At 44.5% G+C, this 17,637-nt stretch overlaps 1 protein-coding gene across 2 annotated transcripts in view; it reads right to left on the reverse strand.

Moving 5' to 3' along the window:
* Nucleotides 1-17,637, reverse strand: part of CCBE1 (collagen and calcium binding EGF domains 1) — a 259,040-nt gene that overhangs the window by 10,519 nt on the left and 230,884 nt on the right. For both annotated transcript variants that reach the window (XM_010376890.2, XM_030925704.1), the window contains 2 exons: nt 9,793-9,893; nt 2,829-2,949 (listed from right to left, as the gene is read on the reverse strand). In XM_010376890.2, coding sequence (XP_010375192.2) covers nt 2,829-2,949; nt 9,793-9,893 — 222 coding nt within the window. The remainder of the gene's footprint in view (nt 1-2,828; nt 2,950-9,792; nt 9,894-17,637) is intronic.

The raw sequence follows: 17,637 nt of genomic DNA on the forward strand, positions 1-17,637 counted from the left end.
CATATCGAAGAGATCATCACCGAATCCAATGTCATAAAGCTTTCCTCTGTGTTTTCTTCTAGGATTTTCATAGTTTTAGGGTCTTCCATTTCACTCTTTAATCCATTTTGAGTTAATTTTTGTAGATGGTGTAAGGAAAGGGTCCAACCTCATTCTTCTGCACGCAGAAGGACATTGTGTTTTAACCCATTTTAGATCATCAGCCCTGTGAGAGCTTGAATTGTGTCTTATTTATTAGCATATCCTCAGGTAGTCCTGGATACACAGTAGGCTGCTTAGTAAATGTTTTTTATTAAGTGATTGTATTGAAGAGACTGGGAAGATTGCTATGCTATACTTGTCTCATAATTGTTCTTTTAAATGCACATAATAATTACTTTTTGACCATACCTAACGCCTAGTACTGACAGAGCAGTGACAAGATAGAATGACATTCAGACTCCAGCAAATAAAACAAAGAAACGGATACTTTAGACTTTTCATATTTAGATAAGTCTTTTTTAGTACACAGAATAATTAAGCCAAAGTTAAAAGCAGTCAGTGTTCCATCCAAACATGTCTCATATGCCTACTCTTAATACTGGTTTCAGGTATATCTACAATGAGTTTGGAAAGGGTGCCAGATCCCTCCTTTTACTAAATATTTTACCTCCAGTAGCACATAAAAGAGGCCAGAGGTATCTCACCTACATTTACATAGTCAGTACACTACAGAGATCATAGTATGTCAAGTGCCTTTGAAATGTGGGACTTTGATGTACAAATGGCAGCACCTTATATATGGCAGTGGAGGCCAGAAAGCAGCAGCGGCCCCCTTACCACCAAAGCTAAACAGATTCCAACCCAGAGTAGTTTCCTGTATTGGTGCTCCAGTGTGATTCACCACAGGCCTCGGAACTGGACTTTAATTTAAGGGTGAGAGAAAGCCTATTAGCTTTCTAGCTTCCCTACTAAGTCTCAATGGTGGGTACCACAAACACTGAAAGTTAAGAGAGAGAAGGAAATGGGTTTGGAATGTCCCCATTCAAAGGCCGGGTATGTTGCAAAAGCTTATTCATCCTCAATCACTCTCTGCTCCATCAAGGACCCTGGACAGCTCAAACCATATTGTAAGCCAGATGGCAGCACTGGAGTAGCAAGATTGCAAGGCATTTATTAAGCAAGACAGCCATTGGCTCCCCTGCTCCTACAGTTGGTTTTGTTCTAGTGATCTAGAGCCTGGAGTTGACTTCCTCCAGAGAAGCAAAGCAAGAGCATTCTCTTAGAGAGGGTGGAGAGCACCGTGCTAGGAAGCAGTTTATAAGGAGAGACGCCAGTCTGTTTAGAAGCAGCCAGAGGGTGCCTGTGTGAAGCATTTGCTGGAGAAAACTCCACTATGACCCAGAGTACCTCAGGCCAAGGGAATGAATGAAGAAAAACCAAATCCTGAACCGTCTTATTCTCTGCACGGACTGAGATCCAGGCTTGTGTTTGAAGAGTTCAAGACATAAGTGGAGAGGAAACACAACGACCCTCTGTGAAGAACTCTGACCTTTTGTTCTTGCTGACTTTCCAACTGAAAATCCACCTGTGTCCTTCCTCTTTGGGCAAATTCTACCAGTCTTCCACGTCCAGATCAAACCTAAATGCCGCTGACCACTGCAGGCTACAGTGCTCGCTCCCTACAAGCTCCCACAGCAGGAAGCATCTGCGCACTTACCCGGAGGGCATGTGGATACTGTTTTATTTATTTGCATTGGCTCTATATGTCTGGTCTTCCCAATTAGGATGTCAAGAGGTCATTCATAACACCTAGCACACTGCTAAGCAATGATAGCCAGGGATAAGGTTTAGAATCATTTGCTAACATTAATGTCATTTCCTTTACCAATGTGGAGAAAAAAATCTATTGCTCTATCTATGGAGGTACTCAAAATATAAAATAACTTGGAACTATTTTTTTAAGTTCTCATTGTATATTTCCTGATGAAATGATAGGATGTTTGGGATTTTCACCCAATTAATAAGTGTGAATCTTCAGGAACAGTATACTGAATGAAAGAAGCTGAAAGTGTACATTCACAAGAACATATATATATAAATTAAAAGATTCCAGTGATACGGAGTTCTAGAACAGGTGAGACCACAGTGAAAGAAAGCAGCTCAGTGTCTGCCTAGACTGGGTATTGGGGAAGCAGACACGTGCACATGGACACAAGGGAGATTTCTGGGGTGATAGAAATGTTCTCTATCTTGAAATATAGGATGGGAGTTAGATGGGTAAATACATTTGTCAAAACTTGAACTGTAATTTAAATGAGTACATTTTCTATCATCTGTATGTCAATACAGTCGACTTGGAAAAACGTATTGCTAGGTATAAAAATAAATATAGGTATAAATATACAAACAAATAAGGGAAGGTAGAAGGAAGACTGGGGAGTAGCAGGAAGAGGCTGGCTCTGAGTTGTTAGAATTGGGTGAGGAGCCCCGAGCAGGGGGGCTTCATAATACTGTTCCATTTTTGTATATGTTAAAATTTTTCCAGAAAAAAGTTTAAGATAGTTTTCATTTTTTTTTTAACTTAAAATGATCTTTAGGAATCTTATCCAATCCCAGGACAATGACCTTTTTCTCCCAAATTGCTACTGGCTGTGAGGGTTTCTCAGGCTTGAGGGGCTATTTCCCAAGGTCCTGTCATTGCATGGGTGTGTGGCAGCCCTATGGACACCTGCCTCGTTTCTCCTCGGTGGAAGCTGGAGAACACTGTCCAGCCCCCTAGCAAATGTGAGCTTTTGGAAGGCTTTTTCTGATGGTGATCACCCTCTCGTGCCCTCCTCTACACTCACCGGGCGGGCCCTGGCCCCCAGGCAGGCCAGGAGGTCCAGGAAGGTAGGCGTTTGAGGCCAGCACCTTGTCACCAGTGATATACTTGCCCAGGTCAGCTGCATTGTTGGGGAGCAGCGCAATCTGCAAGGAGAAGAGGAAACCTCGGTCAGGAAGCAATGGCAGGGGAGAGCCTCAGCATTTGTCTTGGTGGTAGAAGCTGCAAAGCCTTTTCATGAGACACATATATATACTTTTTACTAGAGCTAGTTAGAGCTCAGAGAAACCATAAAGAGCCTCTTTCTAAACCTAGAGGCCTTCTAGGGCAAACAACTTGCACGACATTACTCAGCTAGTTAGTAGGTGAGCTTAGATAAGCTCCAGATGGCCTACATATCACTAGAACTCATTATTACCATAATTAATAGGATCTACTTATTTCATACTCTCAATTTGTTAATTACCTATTTTATGTCTCAAACATTTATTGAAAACCTACTATGTACAGGTCCTGTGCCTGGTTCTATGGCTACAGTGGTGACCAAGACATGGTCCCTGCCCTTAAAGAACTCTCAGCCTTGGGAGCCAGGACCGAGAATGTGGCTGACAGTTCCCCTGCACACCCGGAGCTGACCTTCAGTATAACTGGGCAATAGTGACTCTGGTGGTTGTAAAATGTGTCCACAAATTCTTTGACACTTTGTGATCATGTGAGTCAATTCTCCTTAGTAAACTCCCTTTCATATATACAGCTACCCTATTAGTTCTGTCCTTCTAGAGATCCCTACTACAATTCCCCTGTGACTGTTACTCAGAATTCAGTAGGGATGACCGTAAGAATCAAAATCTTGTGCAATGTGAAAGTCAGCTTTGTACAATTTCAAGTCAAGGCTCATGATTCAGAGTCACCACTGTGTTCCTGGTGTACATTTAAAATGGTGCTGACATCATTGTGTCATAGCAATAGACCACCACAACCTGCAAGTGGGTACCTGTGGCCCTGGGTAGGAAGAGGAGTGAACCAGTGAATGAGGGAAATGTATCAGTAAATCTACTGCAACCATGAGGCAGTGGGTCAACACTGGCAGCTGAAGCCTGATGCAATTTTATCATCTGCTTCCAACTGAGAAACTGAAACGTGGATCCCACCCTTGGGCGCTGGCTATGAGGCAGACTTACCTTTAAATCTCAGCCCTGCCACTTTCTACCTGTGGAATCTTGGGTAAGCTACACAGCCTGGATTTCCTCATCTATAAAATGGGGATGGTAATGGCCACCTAGAAGCACTGCTGGAGGGTTAAAGTGATGTTGTCTTTAACATGCCTGACTCAGTGTCCAGCCATTGTCATAGACCCAGCAGAAATACTGTCTGGGGGCCTGGGCACTGTGGCTCATGTCTCTAATCCCAGCAGTTTGGGAGGCCAAGGTGGGCAGATCACTTGAGGTCAAGAGTTCGAGACCAGGCTGGCCAACATGGTGGAACCCTGTCTCAACTAAAAATACAAAAATTAGCTGGGTATGGTGGTACATGCCTGTAGTCCCAGCTACTCGGGAAGCTAAAGCAGGCGAATCACTTGGACCCAGGGGGTGGAGGTTGCAGTGGGCTGAGATTGCACCACTGCACTCCACCTCAGCCTGGGTGACAGAGGGAGACTGTGTCTCAAAAAAAAAAAAAAAAAAAAAATGCTGTCTGGGGGCGGCCCCTAGCTTTGTTCCTAAGTAGCTGTGTGACTTTGGTAAGTCCCTTCATCCTTCATTTTCAAGTCTACAAAATGTGCGGTTTCAACACATGATCAAGTCTTCATATTCAAAATTTTGTAAACAGAACCTCAGGATGAGACCTGCACACAGATGGGCTCCAGAGATGCTCCCCTATTCCCCACCTATTTCCCCCAGTCCTCTTTGCTTATTTTGGCCTCTTGTAAAAGTTACGAGGTAAGGTGGCAAACGCTGACCTCAGTGTCCCGGCTGACCTCCTGCTGGGTGGCTGCATCCTGGCTCCCTTCAGCCCCTTTGTGCAGTAGCAGAATGAGTGCAGAGTGAAGGCACTGGTACTTTAGAGGTCCAGAATCTCTGGCCCCACTTTCTGCATAAACACAGCAGAAGATGGGCTGTGGGATGCTAGGAGTTTGGGAGGACGGTTGTAATGTAAAAAGAGTCTGCATTTCCCCTGGATTCCAGTCAATGGAATTACATGTATCATTCATCTCATACTAGCCTTTGTAAGAGAGCTTCTGCCTCAAAGAGTCGTTGGGATGAATCCGTGAGATGCCTCTTGTAAAGCATTTTGTAGAGTGCTAATAAATAATATTTTTACTTGCTAAACATTTGTAGAGCTCTTTCTAGATGGATGGCACTGTTCTCAGTCGTTTGTGAATATTAACATTTGATTATCATAAAATCTTTAGGCAGTAGGTATTAATGTTGTCCTTTTTTAAAAGTAGAACTGAGGCACAGAGAGGTTAAGTAACTTATCCAGAGTCACACAGCCAGCAAATGGTGGGTCTAGAATTTAAACTTAGCCAATCTGCTTCCAGAATCTGTGCTCCTAACCACTAAACCAAGTGGCAACCTACATTTTAAATTTTTTTTTCAAGACAGAGTCTCACTCTATCACCCAGGCTGGAGTGCAGTGGTGCAGTCTCAGCTCACTGTAACCTCCGCCTCCCAGGTTCAAGTGATTCTCCTGCCTCAGCCTCCCGAGTACCTGAGATTACAGGCTCCTGCCACCACACCCAACTAATTTTTATATTTTTAGTAGAGATGGGGTTTCACCATGTTGGCCAGACTGGTCTCAAACTCCTGACCTCAAGTGATCTGCCCTCCTTGGCCTCCCAAAGTGCTGGGATTACAGGCATGAGCCACTGCTCCGAGTCTACAGTCACTTTAACATGGATTCCCAATAATCCTGGGAAGACCCAATTTACAGAGCAGCAGAGGAAACCACAAATTATTGAGAAGCCATATAACCGCCTGAGGCAAAGGTGGTGCTAGAGGGAGCAAGTGCAGCCATCGGGTTGCAAATCTACTCACTTGAAATCTTAGGGGCCTCTAAATTCTCAGGTCTGACTGTTGGCCCTACTCCATTTGGCCATTGTTTGCTGATTTAACACCGTTGGCACGGTTTCCCCACATGACAGTAAGTGCCAGGCCTCTCTTTCTGGAGTCTCCCTTCCCAGGGGGACTCTCTGCAGCAATTTGACTCTCAAATCTGATAGTCCCTGCTGCTAGAATACAAACAACTTAAAAAAAAAAAAAAATGGAGAGGAGAGTTGGCTCTTAATTTTAAGTGCTCTTGTGGGACAGAGACCCATCTGAAAGGGAAATGACAGGCATCTCTTCTATCCCCACACTCTCCCTTTCTCACCACATCACTTGTTTTCTTCCCACACCACAGAAGAAGTGGTGGAGGTGGAGGCACTGAGGTCTATACAGCATTTAAAAACATGTTTTTATTGCAAAATAAAGCAAAGAACCTGGAAACCTCACAACACAAATATATCACTTAGCAAACTGTTATAAAGCAAACACCCCTTCAGGTGCAGCAAACCACCATGGCACACATTTAACCTATGTAACAAACCCGCCCAGCCTGCGCATGTGCCCCAGAACTTAAAAATAAAAGTAAGCACCCTTTTAAAGAATTCCCCAATCAATCAATAGAACTTTGCCAGCCACCCCAAATCCCCTCCTTCCACATGCCTCATTCCAATCAGTCTCCTCTGTTCCTCAACAAGTCACCACTTCCCTTTTACAGTAATCACTTCCTGTGTTTTTAAAAATAATATGTCACCCAACTGTGCATACCTAGATATTACGGCTTAGTGTTGCTCATTTAAACAGTGATAGGTCTTTTAAGTTTCCTGTCGTCTGCAGACTGCCAGAACCTAGGGCATATGACCTGTTGTGTTTCCAATGGTTGGAACGTTGCTGACTGGACATTCGTGGTGTGGTTCAACGTGTTTAAACAGCATTTTATGCTGTGGGGTTGGCCATGGTCTAGGACTGCTGGCATTGCCTTCTTGGCTAATGTTTATTTGGGCAGATGTCCCATGTTCTTTTGTGAACAAACGGCATTAGCAGCAGCAAGACGACATTAAAAACCAACTGCCTGGCCGGGCGCCGTGGCTCAAGCCTGTAATCCCAGCACTTTGGGAGGCCGAGACGGGCGGATCACGAGGTCAGGAGATTGAGACCATCCTGGCTAACACGGTGAAACCCCGTCTCTACTAAAAATACAAAAACTAGCTGGGCAAGGTGGCGGGTGCCTGTAGTCCCAGCTACTCGGGAGGCTGAGGCAGGAGAATGGCGTAAACCTGGGAGGCGGAGCTTGCAGTGAGCTGAGATCTGGCCACTGCACTCCAGTCTAGGCGACAGAGCGAGACTCCGCCTCAAAAAAAAAAAAAAAAAAAAAAAAAACAAACCAACTGCCAGGCCGGGCGTGGTGGCTCACGCCTGTAATCCCAGCACTTTGGGAGGCCAAGGCGGGTGGATCACGAGGTCAGGAATTCAAGACCATCCTGGCCAACAAGATGAAACCCTGTCTCTACTAAAAATACAAAAAAATTGGCCTGGCGTGGTGGTGGGCACCTGTAATCCCAGCTACCTGGGAGGCTGAGGCAGAGAATTGCTTGAACCCGGGAGACGGAGGTTGCAGTGAGCCGAGATCACACCACGGCACTCCAGCCTGGGCGACAGAGTGAGACTCCGTCTCAAAAACAAAACAAAACAAAACAAAGAAACAACAACAAAAAACCAACTGACAATCCAAACACCGGCACAGGAGTAGAAGTGAGAGGACCTAGGTTTTAGGCCTGCCCTCTTGGACAGTTACTTCACCTCTCTGAGACCATCAGTATCTTTTCCACGGGGTCATGGTGCTAATTAAATGTGATTCTGGATCACATTAAATGTGATTCTGGATCACTTTCTAGGCTGTAGAATGCAAGACATTCTAATAGGAACCTTTAGAAATGAGTTGCTCCGCATAACATTCGATGAAAGTCTGCATTAGCTTGGGATTGCCACAGTGCATTTGCAGAAAGATTTTGGTATAAGGTAGAACGACTCTAGTCCAACTCAACTGCGTAAGAGTTACTGGAGTATTAAGATGACCTTGTGGATTTTTATGTAGCTCTCCAGCAGGGTCTTTGAGGGTGACAAGTATTTCAATGTCAGTTTCTCCACTTCTTTTAACATTTTTATTTTTATGCATCACAAAAAAAACATGGCAGGGAGGTTAAGGGAAAACCACACATTGATTTAGCAACTGAATTTCTGAACAACTTGTGATATTTAGCCCCCTTGTTCCTAATCTTGGCTGGAAATAAATTCCCTAAGGCACATAGATTATTTCCAGGGAAGGAAATAATCTATTTATTTATTTCCAGGGAGGGTAGCTTTATGTCTTGAGAGGTACACCTGGAGATATTGATCAACTGCCTGCCCCAAGCCCTTCCGGCTTATGAAATGCAAACTTACTTCTTCCTGGAACCCTTCTCTGGGTTTGTTCAATACAACTAACATCAACCTAAGCTCAAACTGGGGATATCTGTGTTGGATGTATTTATTTATGTCTCTGTGTTTACAGTGATAGACAAGGTTTTCTGTCTAGTCTTCCTATTAGGATCATCAGCTATTTAGGGTTAAATCTATGTTTTATTCATAATTATCCATCAGATATATACATGTTTCTGTTAAGCAGATCACGTCGTCAGTGTTGTAAAAAAAAACGCCTGCAAACCATTTCTCTTCTCAGCCTGTTGATTTACTGAACTGGTAGCTGTGGTTTTCATTACGGGCTTGCTGCATGTTTGTTGAACATGGGAAAGAGATACCATCTCAGGCTTACACTCAAGCCCTTTAGAATCACTGGATGCCAAAGTTCAACAGGGCAGATACACCTCTCTGATGCGCTAAGAGCCTTGAGTGGAAGCAGTTAAACAAACCAAGAAGATTATGTTTCATCAGTGTAAGGGTGATTTCTGAGTCACTGACAAACTAGCAAATTAAGTCATCTTAGGTACAATAAGTACTGTTTATATGGGTCCAGGACAGTTGTTCAAGAAGTTAGATCGCCAGATCCATCCTGGGGCATTACTCACAGCAGAATGGTGTTACTAGAAATCTGTTACACTGTCAAGCATTCACACAGTGCATTGGCCCTCATCTTTGAGGACATGAAGTTCCCACAGGGCTGCTTTTCTAGGTGCAGGGAGCTCAGAAAGGGCACCGGCTATAATTTTTAAAAGTGAAAAAGAAAGCTACTGCAGAAATTCCTTACCAGTTTATGGCAGTTGATAGAGACAATATTCTCCATAAATAATATACAGATCTTAGATAAAACAGAATCACATAGGTCTTTCCCAGGACACGTCTGGAAATTTGTTTTTTGAGTTGGAGTTTCGCTCCTGTTACCCAGGCTGGAGTGCAATGGAGTGGTCTCAGCTCACTGCAACCTCCGCCTCCCAGGTTCAAGAAATTCTGCCTCAGCCTCCCAAGTAGCTGGAATTACAGGTGCCCACCACCATGCCCAGCTAATTTTTGTATTTTTTAGTAGAGATAGGGTTTAACCATGTTAGCTAGGCTGGTCTTGAACTCCTGACCTCAGGTGATCCACCTGCCTCAGCCTCCCAAAGTGCTGGGATTACAGGCGTGAGTCACTGCACCCGGCTGGAAATTTATTTTATGAGAAGTTGCAATAGCTATAGCTCACCCTCTCTATGGCTTTGCCACGTGTCTCTTACCTAGTGTTGATTTTAATAATCGCCTCTGCAATCCCTTGCCATCATTGTGTCCTGTTGCCTCTTGGATGGCTCTGAGGGTGGGCAAAGCATCCCAAATCCATCTAAACCTCACTGGTATCAACTGCGTGAACGCTCAATGTGGATAATTTATTTTCTTATCATTTATAAATATCCTTCCACCTGGCTTTGGCCAAACCCTCCTTCCATCACGCATCATCGTTCCCACCCCGGGGGCACGTACCTTTTGCTTCAGCTGCAGCACGGTCTGCTTCATCTGGTAGAACTCCTTGCATGTGGCACAGCAAGTTCCAGCTTTCACCGCGTTCTCAGACTTCTCATGGCCTGAGAAAGGAGATGGGCTCAGTCCTGTCTGGGAGGCTGGATGCAAGCCAGACTCAGACAGCATCGGGAAGGGTGGTCCCAGGGACAGAACAGCTGACAGCGGGACATGTGAGGGCTCAGCTGTGGGAGATTTTACAGCTCTCGGGTCCTGCCAGCATGCTCCAGGGTCAGGGAAGAGTGGGGGACAAAGAGAGAGGGTTGCTGCCAGAAGTTGAGCTCAGCTGTTCCTATTTAGACATGCCAGGAAGACCCTGATCTTCCTTTCATGTGTGAAAATGCGTACCATGGCCCTTTTATCGGTGCTTTTCCAGAAGGCAGGCTCTATAAATCTGACATGATTTATACTCCCCTGAAAGGGCTAATGTTCACACACTGTAAATATTCCCCAAGCTCAGGCACTGGGCCTCAGAGTTGCCTTTATCACCTCTGCTAATCCAGTTCTTCAAAGGGAGCACAGCAGTGGGCTGAGAGCTGACCTCACTGATGCTTGAGGCCAGGATAGGAAATGCCCCAGACACTTCGCCACCCCATCTGGGGCCATTCGCAACAGCAATAGAAAGGCAGTCGGGCCCATCCACTGCAAAGGGTCCCAAACCCCAGCTGTAGAACATTAGGTGCTCCATGGGCTTTTTGCAAAAACATTCTTTGCTAAAGGAAAACTGGGTGAAGTAAATGGTGATCTGGCCAAGAATACAGACAGCTCTCTTCTTCCTGGCCTGGAATGGGCTACTTAAGCCTGCATGCTGGGAAGACCAGACACCTGGGTCACCTTGCTGCTGAGGACCTTGCACATACTGTCAAGATGTGTGCCAAAGGTGGCAGCAGTGTGGGCTGAAAGTGCTAGGTTGAGGGAGTTTTGTTCAGGCAGGCAGGACAGTTTGACACCCAGGGAAGCATAAACTCTCCTTGCTTAACAGCCCTTTGGCGTTGGGCCAGGTTTGCTGTTTGTGTGACATAATAACCACGACTATCTAGAACGCAGACTGGGGAAGTCGGTAACGCGTGACCATCTCTTGTGCTTCCTGGCCTGTATCATTTGCTTCTTACTGTTCCTCTCTTCTGCAAAGCCCTCTATTCTATCTCCACTTGTTGAATCCCAACAAGACGCAGATCAAATGTTCCATGAAGCCTGCTCTCAACCCACAGAAGTCTGAAAATCAGGCAGCATGTACTGTGTGTCCCTCCCACTCACAGGCTGGTCTTCTAGGCTTCCCTGGAGAGCGGTTCTTAGGGCACATGCCAGAGTGTAAGCTGCCTAAGAACCAGGCTCACTTCTCGGTATCTCACATAATGGATGCTCACAAAATGTTTGGGAAATGGATTGTTACAGGTTGAATTGTGTCCTGTTTGCCAATTCCTGGGAAGTCCTGATTCCCAGTGCTTTAGAATGTGACTTTATTTGGAAACAGGATCATTTCAGATATAATTAGTTAAGATGAAGTTATACTGGAGTAGGGTGGGATCCTAGTCCAATATGATTGGTGTCTTTACACAAAGGGGAAACTTGTACACAGGAAGAATGCTATGTGAAGACAAAGGTGGAGGTGAGAGGCAGTGGAAGCCAAGGAACACCAAAAATTGCCTGCCGATGACCAGGTGCTAGGGAAAGGCATGGAATGGACTGTCTTGCACAGCTATTAGAAGAAACCAACGCTGCTGACACCTTGGACTTCTAACCTCAGACCAGAGGCAAATTTCTGTTTAAGCCACTTAATTTGTGGCGTTTTCCTATGGCAACCCTAGGAAATGGACACTTGAATGGATGGAGAGATGGGCTTGAGGGCAGCCCACATGTAGGCGAACCTTCCTTACACAGCCCGGCTGCCCAGTCCTCTCCCTGGTGACATATGCAGTGACCAGGACTTCTGCCCTTTGGGAGGTGAGCAGGCCCAGAGACAATCTGGCAGCTGAGGTCTCAGACTGTGCACCCTCAGCACACAGCAGCAGGCAGTTTCAGAGCTTACCTGCTGCACTGCCATCCCTGCACCATGGGAGACCTGGTATTGACAGCACCCAAGCTAAGCACACATTTCTCAAGCCAGCAGGTTGACACAAATGATGCCATGGTGTGTAGTTGAGTTGCCACAAGTAACAGTGTAATTATTGAATATACAGTGTCAACCTAGCTCTTCAGGCAGGTTTTGAATGTGTAATTGGAGAAAAACACTTGAATCTCTGCAAAAGTGGCAGTTTTAAAAAATCCACTTTATGTGTAACCAACATAACAGGGCCATCCTTTTAATGCCTGCTTTCTAGGCAAATTCCTATAGCTTCCTCACTTGTACTCCCTTCAATTGGCACACTGGAGGGATGGTTTTGACTCACTGCAGCTGTGTGACAATGAGCTGAGCAGTAAGGGGGAATAGGGAAGGTCTTGTATCAGAGATGGTAGAGTGAACTGATTACCAGTACAAACTTGAGTCCCATTGTTCTGGATGCAGGTACCATCTCTGTCACTGAATAGGTTCAGTGACCTTGGGCAGGTTACTTGGCCTCCACAAACCCCACTTGCCTCGACCATAGCCCTGGAATTACAATTCCCACCACATGTGGCTGCTGTGATGACTGGGCAAGGTAATGCATGGAAAACCCTCAGCACAGAGCTTGGTTGTAGGTAGATGGGAGGGGATGCCTAGCAGTTTTCAGGCTCACCAAACCCTTTAAATTTCCTTTGCATGATAATCCCAGAACCCTACAATAACAGTATTAACATGAATAGCAAAATGAGGGAACTGAGGTCTGGTGACTTCCTGAAGGTCATCTAGCAAGTACCTGAGGTGGGTTTAGAATGGAGTTGTCCTGAAATTAAGTCCAATACCTTTTCCACAAATCAGAGAGTCTCCTTTGAGTTTTTTTATCCCTGTTCAATGTACCAGTTTATAATCCTATGGAGCTTGAATACTCCTGAAAACCAGAACTATTTAGCTCAATCTCCAACAGAGTAAGGCAGGCAAGTTTCCATACAATAATATACTTAGTTGTAAAGGGCAGACACCTTAACTTTGGTTGTGCTGACTGCAAGAAATGGTGGGCTCTTGCATGAAAAGATGACCCAGGCTCCAGGTTTATTATGTTAATACCTAAGGACAGATAAATGACATCCATCTTTTCCAACCAGTCTTTCAGCCATTCCATCTCATCTACTGGTCAATTTATACAATACCATCATCAATCTAGTCTGTCCGTCAATCCATCCTCCATTCATCCATCCATCCATCCATCCCTCCATCCATCCATCCATCCATCCATCCTTCCTTCCTTCCTTCCATCCATCTTCCCATCCATTCCATCTTCCTAACCACTTATCTATCCATCTGTCCGTCCATCCATCCATCCATCCATCCATCCATCCATCCAACCACCCATCCATCCATTCATCCTTCCATCCTTCCATCCATCTTCCCATCCATTCCATCTTCCTAACCACTTATCCATCTATCCTTCCATCCTTCCATCCTTCCTTCCTTCCATCTATCCATCCATCCATCCATCCATCCATCCATCCATCCATCCATCCATCTATCTTCCCATCCATTCCATCTTCTTAACCACTTATCCATCCATCCGTCCATCCATCCAACCTTCCCTTCCTCCCATCCATCTATGGAGCATCTGCTATTAGCTAGGTCCTGTGTCAGCCACTGAGAATGTAAAATAAGTGAGGATATCTGTTTAACAATTTTTCAGTTCATCTTTAAGAATCTAGCCCTGTCGGCAGAGCTGGGCCACCATGAACAAAAGTTAAAAGCTCATGTTTCTGTCCACTTCTACTTTTACATACTCAGTTAAATTTTCCAAGTGTTAACGTGATTAAGCAATTGGACAGCTTCACGATAAGATAAACCTCTTTACCAGATTCTAGACTATTTCATTTAGATCATGGAATGTTAGAACATATCTTTCATTCAATCTCTTTTGTAGAAAAGGAGAGTGAGAGCCAGAGAGAGAAAGTAACTTGCCTTAGGTCTTTCAGATTGCTGTGTGTAGAGACCACAAACTCAACTGGGTCCCAAGTGGCTGTTCTGGAGGGGTGGGTGCATGCAGTGAGCCTGCTATTGGGAATTCTGTTGAGGACACCTGAGAGCTATCTGCCAGCCAGGCTCCAGGGCAGAAGCTCTGCTGAGTGACCTGTTACATGAAAATTCCTGGGCTGTTTTCTGTTCCGTTGTGGAATTATCAGAACACAGAGAACCAAGATTAACATTATCTAGAAGACTTGAAGCTCCTCTGACACAGAAGTACACAGCATGGTAATAAGTAGTGTAGGCGCTGGTGGAGTTGCTGCTACCTAGTACCTTTTAAATTGGACAAGTCATGGTTTCTGTGAATGCCGGTTCTTTGAACGGTAAAAAGGTAACAGCACCTATCACTTGGAGCTGCTATGAGGAGCCAGTGAGTGATAAGATACATAGGTTCCCAGAACAGTGCCCAGCTTATGGTAAGAGCTCTATTCATAGCACTCATTTTTATGCTATTTATTGTTGGTATTACTATGATTCAGTTCTCTACAAAATTAGATATGTGGGGTTGGGACCTTATATCACCCTTTCAATAGAGCTCTCGAGGGTTTAAAGATAAACGAGGACTAATACCTTTTGTATATGTAGACCTGGAACATAAAACCTACTCTGATTTGGGGTTCACATCCACCTTGCAATTTGTCTACAATGTCAACATGGAGCTATACATAATCTCACATATGCTACATTAACAGTTTATTTAGAAATTGGGGTAGATATCGCTGCATGTTTTCAATCCTCTCAACTAATGCTGTGGTCACACCTCTGGGAAAAGCCTGGGGTGGTATCGCTTAACACTTTTTCTTCAACTTGTTCAGATTTTAAAGGTGCAATATTATTGATTAGCCACATGGGGGCAAGAAGCTCTAATTTTTCCTGAAGTTGACCAGGACGTCTATCCTAAGCATTAGAAGTTGTAATGCCTTTCAGATATCTTAGAAAAACCAAACAGTGTTCCCGAAATATTTTATATGGGCAGTGTCAGAAATGAACAAAACATGTTTGTGTTTAAAAGTTGATTGTGCAGATTTGTGCTCTGGCTGTAATGCCCAACCCCGGAGACACATTACAATCACCTGGGGGGCTTTTAAAATATGAATTCTGCTGCACACCACCCATCTAGGGACTGCAAGGCAACAGTATCTGCATTTTTAAAAAAAGCTCCCCAGGTAATTGCAAGGTTGAGAAGCGCTGATCTATGGATTAGTGGAGCTTGAAAGTAATATGAAACACCTGGCCATCTGACACTGCCCTGTAATAAGTGATGCCAGGGGTCATGGTCACGTTATCAGAAAATAAACAAAAGTTGAAAAATAAAGCCTGGCAAGCTAATTACTATGGAGCCAACATTTCCTTAATTTGTCTCCCTATTGAGGCTACAGACTCCCTGGGGTGACTAAACTGGCTCCGGCTACATATTTTCAAAGAGAAAATCAAAGTGACTGAATGTCCATTAGCCAGACAGCTTGTCTCACTGAGCCCGGAGCCAGTGGATTGCAACCTCTCAAGTCTCAGAGGCAGTCCTGAGGCCAGCCTCCCTTCTCTCCCCCTGGATTCTTAAAAACGAGCTGAGGTTGTGTTTGATTTCAAATTCCTCCGATTGTAACAATACAGGCATTAGATAATGCAAAGTTAAAAGGGAAAACCGAGGAGGAAGAGATGATTTCAGATCACATGTGGTTATACTCAATAATCACTCTCAATTCACAAAAAACGACCATGAAATATGAAATATTGAGCTTACTAATTAGTCCAAAACAGATGAAAATGCTTCCTGGCTTCTGATGTTCTGGAATGTGGGGCTCTTTTGGCCTCTGACATTTCCTATTGCTGAATTGAATGCTTGGATGTTTAATAATTCATCTTTTAGATATTTTGAGGAAAGTCCTCTGCTTAGAAGTTGTTGAGGCTGGGCATGTTTCTAAATCTCAGTACTTACATGGAGGACTAAGAAACGACGCCTGGACCAGGTGCTGTGGCTCACGCCTGTAATCCCAGCACATTGGGAGGTCGAGGCAGGCGGATTGCCTGAGATCGGGAGTTCGAGATCAGCCTGGCCAAGATGGTGAAACCCCATCTCTACTAAAAATACAAAAATTAGCCGGGCGTGGTGGCGCACGTCTGTAATCCCAGCTACTTGGGAGGCTGAGGGATGAGAATCGCTTGAACCTGGGAGGCAGAGGTTGCAGTTAGCAGAGATTGAGCCACTGCACTCCAGCCTGAGCAACAGAGGAGACTCTGTCTCAAATAAATAAATTAATTAATTAAATTAAATTAAAAAATGAGGCCTGCACATGGAATCACAGGGCTTGTATCACTTATGCTAAATCACACCAAATTTTGAAAAATATTTGAAAGGGTGAAAGGGTCTTCAAAGCTCATATAGTTCAACCTTCTCATTTACAGATAAGGAAACTGAGGCCCAGAGACCTGCTCATTATTGCTCAGTTAATACTGAACCAACTTTGGTTCTGTATTACTTCAAACTCCCAAGCCTAGGAACTTTCCACTGCATCACAGCCATTAAAGAAATGATCCTCTTCCCCACCAGCACTGGCCCTTGCTGGGCCACACTGCTGAAGAGTGGAGGCTTTTTTTTTTTTTTTTTTTTTTCCTGCCAGAACCATCAAAGCCAGCCCCCACCTTCCCAGCAGTCCAATCTCTCAAATTATGACTTTAATGTTCAGGGCATACAATGGCCTGTCCTTTCTCATAATTTTAATTAGGTGTATGAATTGCTTGCCTCTACCCTTCTCTCTACCCTTGAGTTTCTACCCTCAAATATTTCTGGTTACTGGTGTTTGAATTTTGTTTTACTAAAATATAAAATCAAATGCTAGTCCTTTGTGCATAGTTGATAAGTTCAGTGGAGACAAATTACTGAAAATCCTGAGCGATTCTTTTAGAAGGGTCCTGCTGGGGAGCATCCTTAGTGGAGTCATATCAGGTTTCCCTTTTAAAGACTATTTGCAATTGCTACATTTGGGGAAGGATGTTGACGGAAAAAGAGGAGAGGATTCCCAGAGAAGTGTAATCTTTTTTTTTTCTTTTTTTTTTTTGAGACAGAGTTTTGCTCTTGTTGTCCAGGCCAAGTGCAATGGTGTGATCTCGGCTCACTGCAACCTCCGCCTCCCAGGTTCAAGAGATTCTCCTGCCTTAGCCTCCCGAGTAGCTGGGATTACAGGTGCCTGCCACCACGCCCAGATAATTTTTTGTATTTTTAGTAGAGATGGGGTTTCACCATGTTGGCCAGGTTGGTCTTGAACTCCTGACCTTCAGTGTTCCGCCTGCCTCAGCCTCCCAAAGTGCTGGGATTATAGGCCTGAGCTACCGTCCCCAGCCAAGTGTCATCTTTTGCAATGCGTTTTGTGTTACAGTAAGGCTCAATGATATAACCAGCAGAATGCTCTTGATTAAACAGGACATCCCTCATTATAGTCACCTGTAACTGTCTCTCAATATGGCAGAATGGAAGGTACTATCCTACTTCCATTCATCAGATGCTATGCAGTCTACAGAAAATCACTTCTCTCTGAACTCTGGCTGCTTCATCTGCTGATATCAACATCCTTGCCTGAAAGTTGACCAGATGGCTTATCATGGCCCCAGAGCTAAGATCTTTGATGCTAAGTTGATATTTTCTAAACTGTTTTTCAGGATACCATCACTTGTGATGTGTTCGTAGGTTTCTTAATAATTTTGGGTGTGATTTGTTCTAGGAACTC

The sequence above is a fragment of the Rhinopithecus roxellana genome, chromosome 21 (assembly GCF_007565055.1).
Source record: "Rhinopithecus roxellana isolate Shanxi Qingling chromosome 21, ASM756505v1, whole genome shotgun sequence".
Taxonomy (NCBI): domain Eukaryota; kingdom Metazoa; phylum Chordata; class Mammalia; order Primates; family Cercopithecidae; genus Rhinopithecus; species Rhinopithecus roxellana.